The sequence below is a fragment of the Gadus morhua genome, chromosome 11, assembly GCF_902167405.1.
Source record: "Gadus morhua chromosome 11, gadMor3.0, whole genome shotgun sequence".
NCBI classification, from domain to species: Eukaryota; Metazoa; Chordata; class Actinopteri; order Gadiformes; family Gadidae; genus Gadus; species Gadus morhua.
In genome coordinates this window covers 24,152,581-24,166,844 of record NC_044058.1, presented here as the reverse complement: position 1 = coordinate 24,166,844, position 14,264 = coordinate 24,152,581, and the positions used below count along the sequence as shown (strand labels likewise).

Here is a 14,264-nt window from a genome sequence, read left to right as displayed (position 1 = left end):
GACAAAGCAGTTATTCCTATTTACTTGGCTTTCCTTCATGTAAGTACTATTAAACTCTTGTTAAATAGACTTATTAGCATCATGCCAATCAAATGACACTATTATGCAATATCTCTCCTCTATAATTTTACATCATACTGCATCATTATGAAATATGATACCATCATATTAATACATTCATTATTCAATTAATATAATTCCGTCTTAACTACATTGCGTATAGGGTCGGCTGCCATGGGAACGATCAGTTCTTCAACGACCACGCAGATCTACAACTCCCAGAGTCCTACAGTGTTCCCTGGATGAAGGCGGTGGAGGACTCCAGCCGTCTGTCCGCTCTGTCCGTCCCCGGGTCCCACGACAGCCTGTCCCTGGACGGGGGGACGCTGGCCCGGCACCAGGCCTGGCCCCTGGACCTGCAGCTGAGAGCGGGTATCCGCTACCTGGAGGTGAGGGTGCTGGCGTTGGGGAACACCCTGTACGTGATGCAGGGTGTCATGTACCAACATTACACTCTACAGGAGGTCCTGGACACCACCCAGGCCTTCCTGTCGCAGTACCCCAGCGAGGCGGTCCTGCTCCATGTCCTCTCTGAGATGTCCGAGCACGACAGGGTCCAGCGCATGGTGCAGGACCTGGTGGGGCCGGAGCAGCGCGTCTGGGTGAGCTCCGGCATGCCCACCATGAGGGAGGTCCGGGGGAAGGTGGTGCTGGTCCAGAAGAGTTCCTTCGCCTTGGGAGTGCCCCTCCAGCCGGAGGGCAGCGGAGACCAACGCGTGTCAGAGATCAAGGACAAGGAGGACTCGCTGGCCAAAGTGCTGAAGCAAGCAGCGGCCGAGTGCAGAGGAGATAACATTGTGGTGAGCCACTCCAGCGGCACTGGCTTCGGAACCTTCTGGGGGATGTTTTTAACCCCCCGGCGCGTGGCGGAGAAGGTGAACCCCTGGCTGAACCACTTCCTGAGTCAGTACAACCCCAACCACCCCAGACCCTGCTTCGGGGTGGTCGCTATGGACTTCCCGGGGTTCGACCTCATCCAAACTATCATCAACTTAAACTGGTATTAAGATCATGGCTCAGGATTCATATATTAATTGATTGTATTATCAATGAAATTAACCTATAGGTGTTTTAATAATTCAAACACAAAAAATTGTTCTGATAATTTTTTTTAAAGATAATTGGTTGGCCTACATTTCTCGATTATTGTATGTTGTATGGATTATTTACTAAACTTCATTCAAATAAAAGTTTCAAAAGACGGATTTATTTTGTGTTTTATCGTTCTTCTTTAAAGGAATACGAATATAAAGGGTTAAGGGGGGCGGTTCTACCGGGAATCATTGGGCTCGGCCTGGGTTTGTTATTATGATCTTCGAAGAGTGCAACTGAGCATTACGGGAGTCTGATTAATCCTTCAGTTGGCTCGAGTCAAAGTCAGGTTAAAATTTATATATATAAAACGTTTATATACTACAGAAAGACTCAAACCGAACAGGTGAGAAGAATCCACCTCGCTGTCGGGCGGAAGTTGCGTTTTGGTTTCGTCTTCACAATTGAGTTGCATTTATTTTGAGGAACAGTAGATCAGAAGAAAGTAGTTTCTTAAAATTATGAAATTGTGTTGAAAAAATAATAAATATTTTTCTTGCTAATAAACCTACAAGTATGTGGCACCGATTAATGCGATTAATAAAAGGTAATTTAACAGTATGATTCATATATTCCTGAGTGCGAGGCTGGCATATATACGGATATGATGGTGTTTATAAACGGCCATGTTGGGCTGTTTTTCAACCAGAGTAGCGATCATGTGTCAGCAAACACTCAATATTAAAAATGGTTGATTATGAATAGGCTACTTTCTATAGAAATAAACCTATTAAACCTAGTGAAATATACTCAGAAAATCAACTTCAGCGCAGAGTATTTGCGGGCTGTCTTCTGGATGTATTGGGGTTGAACAGAGAAATATGTTATTTCAGGAGTTTAATTTGAACAAATTAAAACATGATTTAGCCTACTAATGTAGGGCCAATTTAAAAAAAACCGGTACTATGCAAATATAAGACCATCTGAATAAGATGCCCCCCCCCCCACACACGCTATTCTATTGATGATATTGATGACGATATTCTTTTGTTGAATAGAAAGCTCATGGTTTTTGTGGGTTCCAGGAGGGACATTATGTCTGTGTCCATGACCAAAAGCGAGGGGGTGACGGTGATGACCATGAACTCTGACCCTGGAAGCGCTTGGCCGCCGCTGTGTCAGATCCTGAAGGCACTCTGCTACAGCCCGGTGTGCTGCAACGTGTCCCAGAAACTACGCTCAGTCCTGGGGACCTCCCACTCAGCTCTAGGGGTTAGTTTACACCTAGTTTACACCTCCCACTCAGCTCTGGGGGTTAGTTTACACCTCCCACTCCCACTCAGCTCTGGGAGTTAGTTTACACCTACTTTACACCTCCCACCCAGCTCTGGGGGTTAGTTTACACCTAGTTTACACCTCCCACTCAGCTCTGGGGGTTAGTTTACACATAGTTTACACCTCCCTCTCAGCTCTGGTGGTTAGTTTACACCTAGTTTACACCTCCCACTCCCACTCAGCTCTGGGGGTTAGTTAACACCTAGTTTACACCTCCCACTCCCACTCAGCTCTGGGGGTTAGTTTACACCTAGTTTACACCTCCCACTCAGCTCTGGGAGTTAGTTTACACCTCCCACTCAGCTCTGGGGGTTAGTTTACACCTAGTTTACACCTCCCACTCCCTATCAGCTCTGGGGGTTAGTTTACACCTCCCACTCAGCTCTGGGGGTTAGTTTACACATAGTTTACTCCTCCCTCTCAGCTCTGGGGGTTAGTTTACACCTCCCTCTCAGCTCTGGGGGTTAGTTTACACCTAGTTTACACCTCCCACTCCCACTCAGCTCTGGGGGTTAGTTTACACCTAGTTTGCACCTCCCACTCAGCTCTGGGGGTTAGTTTACACCTCCCACTCCCTATCAGCTTTGGGGGTGAGTTAATCTCTAGCAACATGTGTGCCTCCTTGGTTCTGTATGATCATGTTTCAACACAAGGCGCTAAGACACGGCAAACACTTTCAATATGAATTGGTTATTTAAAGGGCCCGCTGTACCGACATGAAAAACTTTATTGATAAGCTACAAAACAAACATTTGAATCAACCTCTTGTGACTCCTGGTTGGTTTTAACCAATACATCCTCGGTTGTTTCTGTATTGGTCAGAGCACAGCGCACCAAATATGTCTGGGTTTGGGATGATCTGGTTCAACCAACGATCCAACACAAGACATCCATTTAAATGTTTGTTTCAACAGATTATCAGTGCACGTTTCAGGGAAGACACATGCATGTGTACATTGGGCATTTACCAGCATTTTGTTTTCAAAATATTCCAAATGTTTTTCATAATATCATGAATGGTATTATCTTTCGTTTCTCAACATTAGCCATATCCAATCGACTGCGTTGATCAACGATTTTGTATGTTGGTATTATGGGTTTGTTGTGCAGTTGAGATGATCCGAGGCTAACCCTGAGGTCTTTGATGCAAGAATCGCGGCTAGAATTATATAGTGTGAGCTCTGTCTTAGAGAGAAGTCATGGAGATCGTTCTGTTTTTGTTACCATCAGAAGTCACGTGGGATTTGAACAAACTAAAGGTGTGTGATGATTTGTCAGGCGATGCAGGTGATGGTGGGCCTGATGAACATTGGTCTTGGAGGGGTCCTCTCTACCAGCGGGTCAAGCTACCTGTTATGGGATTTTGGCTACTTCCCCTTCTGGATGGGCCCCCTGGTGAGGAGAACACCCTCTTCCTCACTACACTACTCACTATAGTACTCAGTTTACTACTCACTATAGTACTCAGTTTACTACTCACTATAGTACTCAGTTTACTACTCATTATAGTTCTCAGTTTACTGCTCATTATAGTACTCAGTTCACTACTCACTATAGTACTCAGTTTACTGCTCATTATAGTACTCAGTTTGCTACTCATTATAGTACTTAGTTTACTACTCACTATAGTCCTCAGTTTACTACTCATTATAGTACTCAGTTTACTGCTCATAGTAGCCAGTTTACTACTCACTATGGTACTCATTATAGTATTCAGTTCACTACTCATACTACACACACACATAGGTGCTCTCATGTGTTTTCCTCCCTCCAGTTCATCGTGTTTGGCTTCCTGTGCATCCTGTCTGAGAAGTTTCCCAGTCTTTGTTTGGTGAGTCTCAAGAGCAACACCTCTACCCAAGTCCTGCTCCTGGAACCGCATGAAACCCCCAATATGTGTAGGGTCCGAGAGGGTAAATTGGGGTGCGAAATCAAGCCGGCAAATTACCTCGGTCGGTGTAAACACGCAGACCATGCCGGGAAAAAGGCGGGCAGAAGACGGGCATATTTGGCAAACACGTTTTATCTCCAGCGGTGTAGAGCTCTAGTTGTGTATGTCCAGGTGTTAAAGTTCTAGTTGTGTGTGTCCAGGTGTTAACGTTCTAGTTGTGTGTGTCCAGGTGTTTAAAGCTCTAGTTGTGTATGTCCAGGTGTGTAAAGTTCTAGTTGTGTGTGTCCAGGTGTTTAAAGCTCTAGTTGTGTATGTCCAGGTGCTGTCCAGTGTGACTGCTCAACTCTCTGGAGTAGGGTTCTCCATCACAGCCGTGGTGCTGTACTTCATCAACCTCTTCTCCGGAGAAGGCGGCAATTGGCCCTGCGAAAATAACCGCTACGACTTCTACCGTAGCCGGAGCACGGAAGCCCCCATCGACAACAGCTCGGATATTGAGAAATGTCTTGAGGGCCTCAGCATCATCAAGGTCATTATCTATATCATTATTTATGATCTCATTATTCATACACTTGAACTTACTACATGTCTTGCTATTATTATCTCAATACTACGATTACACTTTCTCTTACAATTATATTCCTCACTTTTATAAATACACTATATCAAACCATCATAAACTCGCTATTGTTAATACACGATATCTAACTATTATATTCTCACTATGTTAATACACTATATCTAACTATTATATTCTCACTATGTTAACACATAACAAATCCCCCTGAACTTTTTGAATAACTATTTATTTAAAAACAAACGCCCCTTTAACATATATTTTTGTGCGAAATGGTGTCTACGCACTTGAAACATGCCGGAAAGTCTGTGAATAGGCCTTTTTTGTCCAAAATAATGAAACTATCCTTTACCTTACAGTGTATACTTATATACTATCATTATAAATATTTTTGTGACATGCTCCAGGGAGTTCTAGCAATTTAATATTAATTGCATTAATATTCCTAATATAAATTGGTGATTGTGTTCAAGGGGGTTCTAGCAGGTTATTATTATTCTTATTAATATTCATAATAATATGTGATGTTTGTACTGCAGGCGATTCTACGCGGAGTCAACGGTCTACTGATCATTCTCTCAGTTCTCCAGCTCTGCCTTTCCATCTCCTGCGTCGTCCTGGGAATCAAAGCCGTAAAAAAGGGCTTCAAGAAGGAGAAAAAGGTAGGGTTAGGAGGAGGAGAACCTGGTACAGTTAGGAGGAGGAGAACCTGGAACAGATAGGAGGAGGAGAACCTGGTACAGATAGGAGGAGGAGAACCTGGTACAGATAGGAGGAGGAGAACCTGGTACAGATAGGAGGAGGAGAACCTGGTACAGTTAGGAGGAGGAGAACCTGGAACAGATAGGAGGAGGAGAACCTGGTACAGATAGGAGGAGGAGAACCTGGTACAGATAGGACGAGGAGAACCTGGTACAGATAGGAGGAGGAGAACCTGGTACAGATAGGAGGAGGAGAACCTGGTACAGTGTAGGAGCAGGAGAACAATGTACTCCATATCCACCTGTTCCATCAGATAGACAGTAAATATACAATGGACTTATCTTGTCTACTGCTGTAATATATTTATATCTATTAACCGCAAATTCTAACCATTAAGACCATAATGTCTTAATTTTCCTTTGTGTGTGTGTGTGTGTGTGTGTGTGTGTGTGTGTGTGTGTGTGTGTGTGTGTGTGTGTGTGTGTGTGTGTGTGTGTGTGTGTGTGTGTGTGTTTGTGTGTGTAGAGTGAAGACATCGAACAGTACTCACCTCTCCTGACTGAGAAGCCTGCCTACTGAGGCTGTGAGGCCAACGTTGGTACTGCAGCCAGGGGCAACACTACGTCATATGTTATCACTTATCATCCTATATTAAATTCAGGTAACTAATACAATACAGAATGTCACAGCTTATAATTCCATATGGTATGCAGGGAAGATATGTAATGGAGATATTACCTCCAGGGATTGTGTTTCTGGCTCTAAGCTTTTCAGGTTTTCCTTTTTTCTGACATAGGCCTACTACTAACATTATAACCGGCTTTGGCAAAACATTTCTTGGCCATGCTTATCAAATGAAACATAAAATAACTTCATATACAATGCATATATTTGTATTTTATGAATGAATGATAATAAATTTGATTACAAAATGAATGGAGTTGTCTTTGCATTTGCATGAAGCAATATAAACTCGTTCCAACAGGAGCAGCAATTGAGACAAAACTGTTATTTCTTCTTTCTTGGCTTTCCTTATTGTAAGTATTAATGAGATACTATTAAACTCTAGTTTAATATACTCATTAGCACCAATCACGCAACATTATTATTAAATAGCTATCCTCTATCACGTTATAATATCGCATCATATTACATAACAGTGTATCATTATGAAATATGAAACCATCATATTAATACATTAATTATTCAATTATTATAACATGGCTCTTCTCATTGCTGTGGAATGTTCTGTTCACTTTCATGGGCCTTCCTGACTTCCGGCGGTGGATTATGTAAGGTATAATGAATAGAACGCCGGTCATATCGGGAAAGTAAGCCCCGACAGGGTGAACAGTACAGTGACGCGAAGCGGAGGTGTCTTGCTTCTCCCTGAAGGGCCTTACTTTCGATAATGACGGTTCTATACATTATCCCGCTTATTACACGGCTACTTGCCAAAACGAAAAAAATATCTTCACACGGTGTGTCTTTTTATATATTTGTTACCATTCGTAGTGTTGATCAGCAGAGAAATAGTTTGCCCAAGACGTTGACGTCGCTCATCAACCAAATACACTCGGGTTGATAAGTTACTGGACTGCTGGCGGAGCGGTACGAAAGACGTGAATCAGAGGCAAAAAAACAATTTTCCATGACAGCGGCCAAATATGCTTGGCAACGGTCAAATATCCAAAAATTATTGACCGTTGGAAGTCGGGAAGAACCATTCTAGTGAATGGAGCATTCTACAGCATTGAGAAGAGCTGTGTAATCATTTTCGTTCATGACCATTGCTAAGCATATATAATGAGTGCTGGAGAGTGGATTTTTTCCCTCTGATTCACGTCTTTCGTATCACTCCGCAAGTAGTAACTTATATAGTAACTTATCAACCCGAGCGTATTCGATTGCTAAGCGACGTCAACGTCTTCGGCAGACGATTTCTCTGCTGATCAACACTACGAATGCTGGTAACAAATTCATTGGTTTTTTTTGGCAAGTAGCCGTGTAATAAGCGGGATAATGTATAGAACGTTGCCGGTCTTTATCGAAAATAAGCCCCGTCAGGGCGAAGCAAGACAACTCCGCTTTGCGTCGGTGTCCTGTTCGCCCTGTCGGGGCTTATTTCCCCGATATAACCGGCGTTCTATATATTACGTCATAACTACATTGTTGTGTATAGGGTCGGTTGCCATGGGAACGTTCAGTTCTTCAACGACCACGCAGATCTACAACTCCCAGAGTCCTACAGGGTACCCTGGATGAAGGCGGTGGAGGACTCCAGCCGTCTGTCCGCTCTGTCCATCCCCGGGTCCCACGACAGCCTGTCCCTGGACGGGGGTTCCCTGGCCCGGCACCAGGCCTGGCCCCTGGACCTGCAGCTGAGAGCGGGTATCCCAGCAGCGCGTCTGGGTGAGCTCCGGCATGCCCACCATGAGGGAGTTCCGGGGGATTCGTGGTGCTGGTCCAGAAGAGTGGAGAGGGGAGCGGAGACCAACGCGTATGAGAGATCAAGGACAAGGAGGACTCGTTGGCCAAAGAAGGTGAACCCCTGGCCGAACCACTTCCTGAGTCAGTACACCCCCAACCACCCCAGACCCTGCTTCGGGGTGGTCGCTATGGACTTCCCGGGGTTCGACCTCATCCAAACTATCATCAACTTAAACTGGTAATAAGATCATGGCACAGGATTCATATTTGATGTTAATCAATTGATCGTATTATCAATTGAATCAACCGATGGTGTTTTAACAATTCAAATACAGCAGTTTGTTTTAATAAAAAAATGAAAATGAGAATTGGTTGGCCAATACATTTCTCGATTATTGAATGTTGGCTGGATTATTTACTTAACTTCATTCAAATCAAAGTAACAAAGGACTTCTTTTGTGTTTTATTGTAGTTTTTTAACGGAACAAGAATATAAAGGGTTAAGGTTTGGATAAAGAGGGGCGGTTCTACCGGGAAGCATTGGGCTCGGTCTGGATTTGATGTTGTTATGATCTACGAAGTGCGCAATAAGGAAGTCAGTAACACGGGAAATCATTTGTAGACTACAGAAATACTCAAACCGGAAAGGTGAGATGAATCCACTTCACATAGCCTACCTACTCGTATGTGGCACTATGCGATTGTTTAGATTGAGAATCCATTCATAAAAGTTAATTTAACAGGTTGATTCAATTTTTCCTGATTCCAATGTTGGGATACGAATAGGATGGTGTATATAAACGGCCTTGTTGAAACATGATTTAATCAAAGACTAAAATTAAAGACTGAAATTATTTTTTTGGTATTCATATAATGAGAATGTTTAACAAATGAATTACCCCAAATTGTCATAAGTTGTATTAATTTATAGTTTTATTGTCATAAGTTTTATGTAGGCCTATCTCACAACTTTCAAATATGATAGCATTTTTGTAAATCCTGCCATTGAATGATGAGATTATATAGACCTGGGCAGTGTGGCAACTATTCACAATCCAATTTGAAAGTCTTTAGGCCTATAATAGTAACAGCCAAAACATTTCAAATTCATAGTCGTTGATGAGGGGAGATATAATTTCCTTATTTTACTATTGCAACCAATTAAAGTAAATGTTTCATCATAATGGTTTAAAATATATATTTGTCTAAATGAACCAAGGCTTATAATCTAGGATACACAAAATACTTTCAAGGATACACCATGGGAACAGGAGTTTGTGTACCTTTGTCTTGTACCCATTACTTTTATCTTGTATTTCCTACTTTTCATAGTTCAATCAAATTGAATTAGATTGTACTATAGGAGTACAATATACAATAACATCAAATATAAGACCATCTGAGTCTTATATTTGAAATATTAGACTCAAATATAAGACCCCCCCCCCCCCCCACGCTATTGTATTTATGATATTAATGACGATATGCTATTGTTGAATAGAAAGCTCATGGTTTTTGTGGGTTCCAGGAGGGACATCATGTCTGTGTCCATGACCAAAAGTGAGGGGGTGACGGTGATGACCATGACCTCTGACCCTGGAAGCGCTTGTCCGCCGCTGTGTCAGATCCTGAAGGCACTCTGCTACAGCCCGGTGTGCTGCAACGTGTCCCAGAAACTACGCTCAGTCCTTGGGACCTCCCACTCAGCTCTAGGGGTTAGTTTACACCTAGTTTACACCTCCCACTCAGTTCTGGGAGTTAGTTTACACCTAGTTTACACCTCCCACCCAGCTCTGGTGGTTAGTTTACACCTCCCACTCAGCTCTGGGGGTTAGTTTACACCTAGTTTACACCTCCCACTCCCACTCAGCTCTGGGGGTTAGTTTACACCTAGTTTACACCTCCCACTCCCTATCAGCTCTGGGGGTTAGTTTACACCTAGTTTACACCTCCCACTCAGCTCTAGGGGTTAGTTTACACCTAGTTGACATCTCCCTCACAGCTCTGGTGGTTAGTTTACATCTAGTTTACCCCTCCCACTCAGCTCTAGGGGTTAGTTTACACCTAGTTTACACCTCCCACTCCCACTCAGCTCTTGGGGTTAGTTTACACCTAGTTTACACCTCCCACACAGCTCTGGTGGTTAGTTTACACCTCCCACTCCCACACAGCTCTGGTGGTTAGTTTACACCTAGTTTACACCTCCCTCTCAGCTCTAGAGGTTGGTTTACACCTAGTTTACACCTCCCACTCAGCTCTGGGGGTTAGTTTACACCTAGTTTACACCTCCCACACAGCTATGGGGGTTAGTTTACACCTCCCACTCAGCTCTGGGGGTTAGTTTACACCTAGTTTACACCTCCCACACAGCTCTGGGGGTTAGTTTACACCTAGTTTACCCCTCCCACTCAGCTCTAGGGGTTAGTTTACACCTAGTTTACACCTCCCACTCCCACTCAGCTCTGGGGGTTAGTTTACACCTAGTTTCCACCTCCCACTCAGCTCTGGGGGTTAGTCTACACCTAGTTTACACCTCCCACTCCCACACAGCTCTGGTGGTTAGTTTACACCTAGTTTACACCTCCCACTCAGCTCTGGGGGTTAGTTTACGCCTAGTTTATACCTCCCACTCCCTATCAGCTCTAGGGTTGAGTTCACCTCTAGCAACACGTGTGCCTCCTGGGTTATGTATGATCATGTATCAACACAAGGCGCTAAGACAGCACACACTTTCAATATCAAATGGGTTATTTAAATTGACCAATGTACTGGCGCATGTGTCGTCATGAAAAACGTTGTTGATAAGCTGCAAAACAAACATTTGAATCCACCTCTTGTGACTCCTGGTTGGTTTTAACCAATGCGTCCTCGGTTGTATCGTCTTGGTCTGATCGCAGCAGTCGGCTGAGTTTCGGATTATCTGGTTCAACCAACATCAACCACAAGACACCTATATAAATGTTTGTTTCAACAAATTATCAGTGCATGTTTCAGGCGGACACATACATGTGTATATTGGGTATTTATCTGTATTTCATTTTCAAAGTATTGCAAATGTTGATAACAGGCTATAATCTCATCAATGTACATTCAAAATGTTTTTCATAAAATCATGAATGGTATTATCTTCCGTGTCACAACACTAGCCAAATCTAATCTACTTAGTTGGTCGACGACATTGTATGTTGGTATTATGGGTTTTTTGTGCACTCGGCCATTGGTGTTCTTCTAGTAGAACGATATGTGACTGCAGACTAGCTGGGAATCCGGACACAATCAAAATAGTTTGAGTTGATACGGGGCTAACCCTGAGACCTTTTGAAGTCTTTATTTAGTGTAAGCTTTGTCTTAAAGAGAAGGCATGGAGATCGTTCTGTTTTTGTTACAATCAGAAGTAACAAGAACAAACTAAATGTGTGTGAATTGTCAGGCGATGCAGGTGATGGTGGGCCTGATGAACATCGGACTTGGACTCGTCCTCTGTCCCAACGGGGAGTTCTCCTACCAGATACGGCAAGCCAGTTACTTCCCCTTCTGGATGGGCTCCCTGGTGAGGAGAACATCCTCTTCCTCCCAGTTCTACCCACTATAGTACTCCGTTTACTACTCATTATAGTACTCAGTTTACTACTCTTTACAGTACTCAGTTTACTACTCATTGTAGAACTCAGTTTACTACTCGTCATATAACTCATTGTAGTACTCAGTTTACGACTCATTGAAATCCATTCATTATAGTATTCAGTTCACTACTCATACTACACACACACATAGGTGCTCTCATGTGTTTTCCTCCCTCCAGTTCATCGTGTTTGGCTTCCTGTGCATCCTGTCTGAGAAGTTTCCCAGTCTTTGTTTGGTGAGTCTCAAGAGCAACACCTCTACCCAAGTCCCGCTCCTGGAACCGCAAAGCAATGAAACCCCCAATATGTGTAGGGGTCCGAGAGGGTAAATTGGGGTGCGAAATCAAGCCGGTATATTACCTCGGTCAGTGTAAACGCACGGACCATGCCGTGAAAAAGGCGGACATGAGACTAGTTGTGTATGTCCAGGTGTGTAAAGTTCTCGTTGTGTGTGTCCAGGTGTGTAAAGTTCTTGTTGTGTGTGTCCAGGTGTGTAAAGTTCTCGTTGTGTTTGTCCAGGTGTGTAAAGTTCTAGTTGTGTGTGTCCAGGTGTTTAAAGCTCTAGTTGTGTATGTCCAGTTGTGTAAAGCTCTAGTTGTGTATGTCCAGGTGGTGTCCAGTGTGACTGCTCAACTGTCTGGAGTAGGGCTCTCCATCACAGCCGTGGTGCTGTACTCCATCAACCTGGCTTTGCTGCGCATGGATTGGCTCTGCAATGATTGGCACTACGGCTACTACCGTAGGGAGAGCACGGGTACCCCTATCGACAACAGCTCAGATATGGAGAAATGTCTTGAGGGCCTCAGCATCATCAAGGTCATTATTAACATCATTATTTATGATCTCATCATTCATAGACTTGAATTTACTACATGTCTTGCTATTATTACCTCGATATTACGATTACACTTTATCTTACAGTTATATTCCTCACTTTTATTAATACACTATCTAACTATTTTAATCTCACTATTGTTAATACACTATATCTAACTATTATGAATACACAATATATTTTAAAAAAAACTATGTGAAAAATATCAATACCTCCTGAACTTTTTGAATAACAATTTATTTAAAAACAAATGCACCTTTTACATCCGTTATATTTTGTGCGGAAAATGCACAAAATATAACGGATGTAAAAGAAATATGCCGAAAAGACTGTAAATAGGCCTGTTGGTCCAAAAAAGCGAGACTATCCTTTAACTAACAGTTTATACTTATGACTTATTATTATAAATATTTTGTGACATACTCCAAGGGGTTCTAGCGGTTTATTAATTGCATTAATATTCCTAATATAAATTGGTGTTGTGTTCAAGGGGGTTCTAGCAGGTTATTATTATTATTATTATTAATATTCATAATAATATGTGATGTTTGTACTGCAGGCGATTCTACGCGGAGTCAACGGTCTACTGATCATTCTCTCAGTTCTCCAGCTCTGCCTTTCCATCTCCTGCGTCGTCCTGGGAATCAAAGCCATAAAAAAGGGCTTCAAGAAGGAGAAAAAGGTAGGGTTAGGAGGAGGAGAACCTGGTACAGTTAGGAGGAGGAGAACCTGGAACAGATAGGAGGAGGAGAACCTGGTACAGATAGGAGGAGGAGAACCTGGTACAGATAGGAGGAGGAGAACCTGGTACAGATAGGAGGAGGAGAACCTGGTACAGATAGGAGGAGGAGAACCGCTATACTAAGGAGTAGGAGAACTAGGTACAGATAGGAGGAGGAGAACTTGGTACAGTTAGGAGGAGGAGTAACGGGTACAGATAGGGAGAAGAAGAGGGGAACCAAGTACGGTAAGGAGGGGAACTAGTTACAGTTAGGAGGAGGCAAACCAGGTGCAGTTAGTAGGCGGTCCAGGTACAGTTAGGAAGAGGAGGACCAGGACCAGTACAAAGGAGGACCAGGTACACCAAGGAGGAGGAGGACCAGGTTCAGTAAGGAAGGGAACAATTTACAGTTAGGAGGAGGACCACCAAATATCCAATGGACTTATCTTGTCTAATGCTGTTATATTAACACAATCTAATTCTAACAAATAAGATCATAATGTCTTGTCATGTGTGTGTGTGTGTGTGTGTGTGTGTGTGTGTGTGTGTGTGCGTGTGTGTGTGTGTGTGTGTGTGTGTGTGTGTGTGTGTGTGTGTGTGTGTGTGTGTGTAGAGTGAAGACATCGAACACTACACACCTCTCCTGACTGAGAAGCCTGCCTACTGAGGCTGTGAGGCCAACGTTGGTACTGCAGCCAGGGGCAATGCTACATAATATGTTATCATCCTATATTAAATACAGGTAACTAATTAAATACAGAGAGCATGTCAAAGCTTTTAATTCTATATGAAATACATAAGGGATAATCTGTACAACGATGGTCATTATCGGGAAAATAAGCACTGACAGGGCGAACAGGACACCGACGCGAAGCGGAGGTGTCTTGCTTCAGGGGTTTATAGCTGAAGGGGCTTATTTTCGATAATGACCAGCGACGTTCTATACATTATCCCGCTTATTAGGAGGCTACTTGCCAAAACCAAAAAATAACTGCACACGGTGTGTCAAGTTAAACAGAAAATAAATGCATGTACAATACATATATTTGTATTTTATG

The 14,264-nt window shown here is 43.0% G+C and overlaps 1 protein-coding gene across 1 annotated transcript; it reads left to right on the top strand.

Annotated features, from left to right (window-relative positions):
* The first annotated feature begins 22 nt into the window (after nucleotides 1-22).
* On the top strand, nucleotides 23-14,247 carry LOC115553871 (uncharacterized). The gene is made up of 14 exons (XM_030370393.1): nucleotides 23-39; nucleotides 224-1,060; nucleotides 2,178-2,364; nucleotides 3,706-3,822; nucleotides 4,202-4,258; nucleotides 4,638-4,847; nucleotides 5,435-5,557; nucleotides 7,805-8,265; nucleotides 9,556-9,742; nucleotides 11,458-11,577; nucleotides 11,830-11,886; nucleotides 12,260-12,466; nucleotides 13,045-13,167; nucleotides 13,820-14,247. Coding segments are annotated over exons 1-14 (2,742 nt in total). The 5' UTR covers nucleotides 23-37; the 3' UTR covers nucleotides 13,874-14,247.
* The last annotated feature ends 17 nt before the right edge of the window (nucleotides 14,248-14,264 follow it).